This window comes from Dicentrarchus labrax, unplaced genomic scaffold (assembly GCF_905237075.1).
Source record: "Dicentrarchus labrax unplaced genomic scaffold, dlabrax2021, whole genome shotgun sequence".
NCBI classification, from domain to species: domain Eukaryota; kingdom Metazoa; phylum Chordata; class Actinopteri; family Moronidae; genus Dicentrarchus; species Dicentrarchus labrax.
In genome coordinates this window covers 25,104,420-25,113,804 of record NW_026136720.1, presented here as the reverse complement: position 1 = coordinate 25,113,804, position 9,385 = coordinate 25,104,420, and the positions used below count along the sequence as shown (strand labels likewise).

At 41.4% G+C, this 9,385-nt stretch overlaps 1 protein-coding gene across 1 annotated transcript; it reads right to left on the bottom strand.

The window, feature by feature from the left end:
* Nucleotides 1-1,559: 1,559 nt before the first annotated feature.
* Nucleotides 1,560-9,385, bottom strand: prokr1a (prokineticin receptor 1a). Its single transcript, XM_051383108.1, has 3 exons — nt 9,302-9,385; nt 5,242-5,703; nt 1,560-2,717 (listed from the first exon to the last, which is right to left on the bottom strand). The coding sequence occupies exons 2-3, from the start codon at nt 5,667-5,669 to the stop codon at nt 2,021-2,023; spliced, it is 1,125 nt and encodes a 374-aa protein (XP_051239068.1). The 5' UTR covers nt 5,670-5,703; nt 9,302-9,385; the 3' UTR covers nt 1,560-2,020.

The following is a 9,385-nucleotide window of genomic DNA, read 5'->3' as shown; positions in this document are numbered from 1 at the left end:
GCTGTCTGTGGACTGATCTCTATGTGTCTCTATGTAGGATGAGGGTCAAAGGTTGTGACATTTATGCTCCCGAGTGCCAACAGTGGGCAACACAGAGTCCGCAACACAGAGTCCGCAACACAGAGTCCGCAACACAGAGTCCGCAACACAGAGTCCGCAACACAGAGTCCGCAACACAGAGTCCGCAACACAGAGTCCACAACACAGAGTCCACAACACAGAGTCCAACACCTTTTGACTTTAATTTGAATCAGATTCTCTTTAAATGTGTAATGAAAGCCTAAAGTGTCAGGAAGGACAGCAGTGACCTTCCTCTCTGACGGGAATGTTATTAGTGTCACAGGTATTTGGTCATAAATTACTGGACAAATTAAATTATTGACCCGGTGATGGCGTTGGAGGAAACTGTGTCATTACACTTCATGATGAACACGAGCGCCTCGCGTCCATCCGTCCAGCAGTGGTTGAGATATTTGGTCGTGACTGTGGCAGCTGACACTTTGCATTCATTGATGACGATAAAGGCCTCATACATTTCAATCAGGAAACAGCTGCAGATGTGAATGGATCCATCACTGCACACGTTTAACAGACAGGGAAGGAAAATCCTTCTCTCATTCAACTTAAAACTGCTTCCATCCTTTCCTAATAGAGAATATCACTTTCCTCGGCTTGTAGACGTGTCCAAGAGGCTGTTAATGATACACGTGCTGACCAATATTCATACATGTCAGAAATCTTAGAGATGTAGTTTGAAAGCGTCTCTCTGGACGAATCTTACATTTGTCGACCTCATAAAAAAATCAATAAGCCTTTGGGACGTTAATCAATACGAGAGTAAAGGAATAAGAATCTCACAGTAATGAGCCTCAGGTTGGATTAATGTGTTCATTATCAACCCTCAGGAGAACGAGGTCAAACTGGTTGACTGACTGAACCAAAGGCATCATGGGATTGCCAGTGGACGGATTTCTGAATGACTGAAATCAGTCGGATTCACAGTTTACAGAAACTCATTAACTGCTAACGGTTGGTGATTGAGCCTAAGAAAGAGCAGAAGGTTCGAGTTGTTGGTGTTTTGGTGGAAGACGTTGTCCCGAGAACAGACGGCTCAGAAACACGTATTCCTGGTGTCAGTCTGCTGCTACACAACAAATGCACAGTATGTACGTGATAATGTTATTAATCACTGCATCATAAACATCAGTCTGCACAATATGAGCGATTCTTCACAGCTGCTTCATAATGACAAGTTTCTCATTCAGTTCATGAAATCCCTTCAGAAACCTGAAGGCAGCAGGACGCAAACGTCCACTGTGATTACCTTCATTACATTACATGCAAATGACACCAGGCTTCTACAGAATAACCCCACACACCTCTACACACATCAGACTGGTCGGTTGTATAATATATATATTAATAATAGTTTATGTGGGAGACGTTGGATTACCGGAGCTCATCGATAATCTGTCACAACTTCCTCTCCAACTTTATTTCTATCTAAGAGTAGTGTTTGATCTTATTCTTGACACATTGCACACACAACCTGAAACAGCTTCATCAACATACTTTATCATTTATTTTGATCTTCACAATACAAGTTAAATAAAAGTTTGCAGCAACTGGATGCAGATTGGTGACTCCCAGACAACATGACGTCCTGAAGAAGTCGTGCTTCACTGTGATTGGCTCAGCTGTTTTCAGAGCGATGAGACCAGCGTATTTATTCATTCAATTCAATTTGTATAGCACCAAATCACAACAGGACTTATTTACAGAGACCCAACAGTTCCCACCATGAGCAAGCAAGGAAAAACGTCCTTTTAAGAGGCAGAAACCTCGGACAGACCCCGACTCTAGGTGGGCAGCCATCTGCCTCGACCAGTTGGGGTTAAAGAGAGAGCGAGAGAGAGGCTGGAGGAGCTTCACGCTACATCCACGCCTCTGGTCTGATAATAAATATTCCCACTTTGATGCTGACGTTGAAGTCGGCGTGGCGTTTGAACTGTCAGATGTTTTACCTCCGAGTTCCCTCCACGTCCTCTGTCACTCGAAGGGAGGAGGTCCGTGCCTCCCCTTCATACACCGACTTGGTGGCCACAAAAGTCACCAGCCTCAGCGGGAACCTCACCGCCTTCTTCAGGCGCTTGTTGTTGTTTCGGACGCTCATAAAGCAGAGGGTGTTGATGACCCCGTTGCTCATGGCGATGCACTCTATGATGTAGAAGGCCACCAGGGAGTTCCTTTCTCTGGATATGAGGGTGGGGTAAAAGTCCCTCAGCAAGGCAAAGGCGTAGTACGGTGCCCAGCACAAGATGTAGGCGACCAGCACCAGAATCAGCACCACTACCGTCCTCCGACGCCTCTGGAGCCTCTTCCGGATCTGCTCGGTCTGGAAACCCGGAACGTCCTTAAACCACAGTTCCCTGGAAATCTGGATGTAGCAGACAGCCATGACGGTGACCGGGCCAATGAACTCCAGAGCGAAGACGAGGAGAAAGTAGGAGCGGTAGTAAACCTGCTGGTCCACAGGCCAGATCTGAGCGCAGAAGGTCTTGTAGGTGCGTCCTTCCACATGTGGGTACGTCACCTCAGAGGCCATGTAGGCAGAGGGGATGGAGATGAAGATGGGGACGATCCAAACTGTCAGAATCACGCAGTACGCCGTCTGGTGCTTCATACGAGGCCTCAGAGGGTAGAGGATCGCCATGTACCTGCAGACAGAGAGAGAACAATGTGACAAAGGTGGGTCATGTCGGTCTTTGGTGCCATTATTCCGAAACCCCAATAAGCAGAAAAATTCTTACATTATCCCAGATGTTTCCAACAATGTTCAAACTCAGATAAATCTGTCATTTTATTCAGGTAACGCTGCGTTTCACCGGTCGCCTGTCGATGGCGTCATCTCCCCTTTGTGCCTGCGTCAGTGTTGTGGTTGTCTGCCAGAAGCTGTCATACATTGACTGTTGATCCAGTCTGAAGCCACATTGTTACCATCCACTGTTTAGATCTTGGTGCTTTTTAACTCTAGATTGGAACCGGATGAAGGATTTTAGTCATCGGACGTCTGGATCTTAAGTTATCAGAGAAACAAGCTGAGCTAACGTTAGCAGCAGCTCGACTCGCAGCCCCTCCGGGACGTCCTTTGTCTGTCCAACAGCGTGGGAGAAACAGTGATTGTTAAGGTGGAACTGCTTTATTCAGTGTGTTTAGTGGTTTTAATCAGCGGGTCTGTTTGTGTTGGAGAGGAGGAGACCTCTGTGGATCATTGGGCTCCCGGTAGAAACCTCCTGAACCATGAACACTGAAGGAATCCTAACCAGGAGAAGCTGACTGCAATGACACCAATGGTGACTGGGCAAAACATAATCATGCTGGTGCTGAAGCAGATTTAGGGTTGTTTTCGACAGAATAATTGAGATTGGAAGCTGAAGTGCTGATCCAGAGCTGAGAAGGACACAATCAGACAGATGTTTGCAGGGAAGCTGGGAATACATTGACATTCCCGGATATACTGAGAATATTCATCTCTCTCTGCCGATGCTATTTTTACATGATAGAGGTGTCAGCCATGATAAATGAAACATGGGGGAGGGGGGGGACTGCTGGTCCCAAAGTGCGAGCTACAGCTGATGATAGATGTGATTCAGAAGCTGAAGGGAAGCCCAGAAGCAGCTTTTATTGTAACAGAATGTAAATCATCTCCGGTCAGATCGTCCTCAGAGTGCAGAGGTCTGTTTGATGTCTGTTCTCAAGGTTCCTGCTCTTCTGAAGAAATCATTTTCCAGGACATTTTCCGGGAGTTTTCTCGGTAATCTAGGACAGCACAAGCGGCTGTGTGATTTACCAGTAGGCCTCGTATTGACTGTACATACTCAAAGTTTCCTCTAAACCACAACAGCCCACCGCTTATAAGTAACAGTTCATATTTAGTTATTTTACAGAAAATTCATCTTCTCATCTATTAGTCTGTTAAAAGAAGTAGAAAGTCTTTGTTTGATTTATTAACCACAACAACAAGAACGTTTTCCACTGCGTCCATTTCTGCCAGTGTGATTAGTATTGACTTAGTATCTTAAAATAATGATAAACTTTTTCTCAATATTTTGATATACTAAGTCTAAGTAGTAAATACTAACTAAAATATTAATAAAGTTTATTGTTATAATGATAATTTCATAATCTTTTTTTTCACGTCACATTGGCGGAAATGGACTATAGATTTTCCTCAAATGAAACACATAGACAATCTGAGGGAATGGTTAAAATAAAAATTTCCAGGGCAAAATTGATTATTTCCAGGATATTTGAAGGTGTTTCCATTACTGGAAAACTTTTCTCTCAATTTCCAGGTTTTCCAGGAAGTGTGGGAACCCTGCAGAGCTGCACAGTGTCTGATCGTATTAATGCTGCTTATGTTTTTTCATGCTATGTTCACATAGGTTTGTGTATATGTCATAAACTGAAGAGCTGTTGTTGGGAACAAAGAGTTAACTGTTGGATATACAAAGCTAATGTGGCTAAAACCTGTGATTGATGTTCAGTGTACTGTTTGTTCCTCTAGTACCACGCTGCAGCTGTACTGTATCAGAGGAGTGTGTCTTCTGTCTCGCTGTTGTTATCACAAACAAACCAGAACAGGACCCTCGGCTCTTCCCACACACACACACACACACACACATATGCATTGCTAATGTCATTTGGTCCCAGCGGGGCGTCTCGGCGTCTGAGGCCGGTGGTACAGCCGACGGTCATGTACACGCATGAGGATTAAGTATGAAGGTGATCAGAGGGACAGAACAGAGGAGGTTGGGAAACATGAAGGAGGATGGAAGAAAAAAGAGGAAAGAATGAAGAAGGAAACGGTAGAGGAAAGGGGGGGGTAGCGAAAGAAGAAGAGGGGGATTTATTTATAAAAGAGATGTAAGATCAGTCTTTGATGTTTTTCTGCGACTCTCAGAGTAAAAGTGTGTCGACTAAGACTCTTCTCAGTGACTGTGGGGTACATATTTTAAAACTCAAATATGTACCACATTAGGTAAAGATGAAGATTTGTAGGAGTGAATAAAGAACAACTCGATATTCAGGACTTAAACCTGTGTAACAAACCAAAAGGTGGCACTATCTGCACCAAAAGACCCTTGACACTCACATTTAAATAATACTTGAGATATCTTGTGAACTAACTACAAACCCTCACAGAAGAACCCATTAACTGTTTGATGAAGGTGGACTCACCTGTCCACAGCGATGGCCAGCAGTGCGTTGGTGGACACGTAGAGGGACACGGTGCGCAGGTAGTTGGTGGCGGCGCACAGCAGCAGGCCGTGATCCCACGACAGCTGCTTCACCACGTAGTAGTCCAGCAGGAAGGGACAGCACACGGCCGCCACCAGCACGTCCGACACGGCCAGGTTGGCGATCAGCAGGTTGGTCAGGTTGCGGAGCTGCTTGTAGCGGGCCAGGCTGGCGATGAACAGACAGTTTCCCACGCCGCACACCAACATGATGCCCACCAGGACCACCGCGATGACGATGGTGGCCACGAAGAAGGCCCGGCCCTGTGTGGTGTCCGGGATCTCGTCCAGAGGAATGTCATAGTCCAGGACTTCGCTGGCCGGGAAGTAGTCGGTCAGAGCCAGGCTGCTGTTGGTCGGGTCGCCCATTTTAGATCAGGTCAACATGCTCATATAGGGTCGTCTGCGGGGGGGTGGGACAGAAAACACAGTAACAGTTTTATAACAATGAAGGTCCGTTTATTAGCTGTTCTGGAGCTTTCAGTCGTATCTCATGATCTGCACATGGAGTTCGGACAGTTGTAGAACTATAGATTTCCCTACTTTCATGATTCTTTCTTTAAGGGTTATAGAAATAAAGCACTAGAGCATAACGCACAATGGGAAAGAAATCAAATAAAACTCACCAAAACTGTCTCTGTTAGTGTTTCCAACAACCACCAACTCTGGTTTGGTGGTAAATAAATCCTTAATTCACCAAGTTAGATGTTAAAATATTCCTGAAAATGGCTTCATTTTGTTATTGTCAGTGTCTGACAGCATTATGGAAAGGATCCCTACAGAGATAGACCTTTAGTTTAACCACAAACAGCCGTAATATCACTATCACTCTCCACCAGACTCCAGAGACACAAACACTAATTTTACCTTCAGATCATCAGAACTTCATTCAAAGTGGACAGAAACAGAATCAAACTCATTAAAGCGTCTCTGTTAGTGTTTCCAACAATCACCAACTCTGGTTTGGTGGAAATAAATCCTTAATTCACCGACGTAGACGATAAAAACAGCAGTTTCAGTCGGAGCAGACCGGCTATGGAAACAAACCACAGAGAGGCTGCGATACAACACAGGCAGAGGGAGAGAGACACCATGTGACTCTGTGTATAGAGAATATAATGTTAGCTGATATATTAATGTTTAAATCTCCTCATATATAAGAGACCTTTAAACCTACCACGAGGAGTTTTTAACTGGTTATGAAACAGTTTGATACTGAGCCTCTATTTGAGCTACATAAACCATCAGAGAGAAGATTTAATATTTCTACATAGTTATTATTAAATGTCCAACGGGTTTAAAATAAATTAATAAAACACAAAATGTTTCTTGTAGGAGCTTTAAGTTGTTAACGTCAGATAAACAGTGTGCTGATGGTGCTGAAGGAACAACAGTGTGGCTCTTTGATGTGGATGCTTCAGCTGGTTTATGTCTTCAGTGGATTTGTTGACAATAATAAAACTACAGAACATCACTTATGCTTTAACATCCTGTTGGCGGGCGGTGGTCACCAGTGGACCTCTCACACACACACACACACACACACACACACACACACATAGACTCTAGATTTAGTGCTCCATGTACACACGGCTGTTTGGCCTCTCGGTGTAACTTCACAAACGTTGGATCTGAGTTTTTTAGATGCAACGTTTTCATGGTTTTGCCGATGGTGTTGCTAGGTTACGGTGTTCACGTAGTCTACTTGTGAGATCTGTCCACCGGTTGGGGAATGTGGCGTCTCAGCTCTGACGTCTGAAACTCTTTTACTGCTCCGACACGAGAGCTCTGTACTACACTGTGGTGTGTCGGCTGCATTAGAGCGGGCCTCTGATAACTGATGGGTGTCTGAATACGACTACAACATGGCAGCTCAATTAATCAGCCCTGACTGATTATTGATTAACAGCTGCTGTTGGTTTAAGTTAGAATGTATTAAAAAACAACAGTTCCCCAAGTTAATCTGACCCGTATGGAAGTATTTTAATGCGAGAAAATAGATGATTTAGATTAATTAAATATGACATTGTAACTCATAACATGACTTTACTCAAGGGATAAACTGATTATCCTGCTGGCTGATCAATGGATCAGATATTCAGCGTTTTATCTGATTATCTGTATTGTTTTTATCCAATCGCCAATAAAAATTAATTAATTTAAAAATACACAACTTTGGCTCATTGTGCTCGTCTTCTTTGTAAGGCGTCACAAGTACTAGGAAAACATAGATAATATGAAATATATATTAATTACAATAGATAACGGCTCCATAAATTCCTTTATTTATCAGATCTACAAAATTATATAAATTATAGAATCCTTTTTTATTATTGCTGAAGTACGGTATAATTTCTATATCTTCTCTTCTGTAAAAGTAAACTGGCCAATATGAATCACAATTAGTGATCATTTTTGTCTCACAAATGTCATTTTTACAGAAAAAAACTATTAAAATTGTGATGATGAGACATGTTTTGGGGTCTTTAGCAAATAAACATGTTTTATTAAGTCTTGAGAACAACATTTGTCGGTCAGGTCTCTGCAGCTTTTCATTATAATTCTGTTTATCACATTTTACCTTCATCCAACAAACTGCAGCTTCTGCCTCTTGGATATTAAACTTTCCCACATTGAGATTTCAATAATATTTCGAATCATTGTGCAGCTCTTCTTGATATCACTGAACAACTTAACCGTCTCATTATATATCTTTACATTCCTAACAAACATGTTTCATGAGTTTAAAGACGGAGCTGTATTTTAACGGTTGCAGTCTGAAACTTCACCACTAGATGTCACTGAATCCTTCACACCAGGTCCTTTAAATTAAAATTATAATAGCATCTCAAAAGTTGACTCCTTATATCATAATTAGGATTAATTACAATTCATTATAATACTGCAAGTTTTAAGTTTATCTTTCTTTTACTTGTCATGCATTTATTTATAATCTTGGCATGAATTAACTTCCATATATTTTACTAAAAATCTGTTCTATTTAAAAAAAAACTGCAGGTTAATGAATCTTTATTCAAACAGCTGATGGACATTAAATAGTTAGTAACTGATTATAGCTGCTGTTAATAATATGACGTGGATGTTGTTCTCCATATAGTTGTTATTAAATATATTTCAGAGCTGCAGCGGCTGACTGATCGATCCAAAGAAAATCAATTGGCAACAATTTTTTCAAGCATAAGCACCAAATATTCTCTGGTTGCAGCTTCTACACGTGAGGATTTCACAGTAAATTATATATGAAACTGAACGATTAATCAATTAGTCAAGAAAACGATCAGCAGATTAAATAATAATGAAAGTAATCATTACATGCAGCTCTAATGTGTTTATATTATTACAGTCAGCTGTTTATGTTTGTTTATATTGATTTTTATGAACATTGTTATTTCATTATGTGAACACACAACAAGTTACTTTTAATATAAACTGACTTTAATTAGATTTCATTTAAAAACTAAATATAAATATAACTGGTGTCTGTACATTTAATGAACATTATGTCCAGTTTCTTTTGGATTTATGAATCAGAATTAAATTGAACTGTAAAATCAGATTTAAACAAAGATTCATTCTTAAAGTCCAACAGTTAAAGATAAATATTAGAGTTTCTCTACATTTAACATCCAGCTGCTGTCCTGATGTGACCTGAATTACAGTAACTAACAGTATCTTTATTATCTTCATTATTTCAGCATTCAGAGCGAATTCATGTTGAAATATGAATGAATATGAATGAATATGAATGAATGGATGAATGAATGGATGAATGGATGAATGGGAGATATATTATTACAAACTCCAACATCAAACTATATTTCCTCCTCGCGACATTAACCAGGATCCACTGCGCCACGTGAGGACACCCTGAGGCTTCACTGATAATAATAACAACAATAACAACAACAACAATAATTATATTAATAATAATAATAATAATAATAATAACAACAATAATAATAATAATCTGACATACGGACCTGAAGCTGCTTCCTCGCGCGCTCTGCTCCACTGAATGACAGAAAGTCCGCGAGCGAGGCGCGTTAACGACATATAACGAGCCG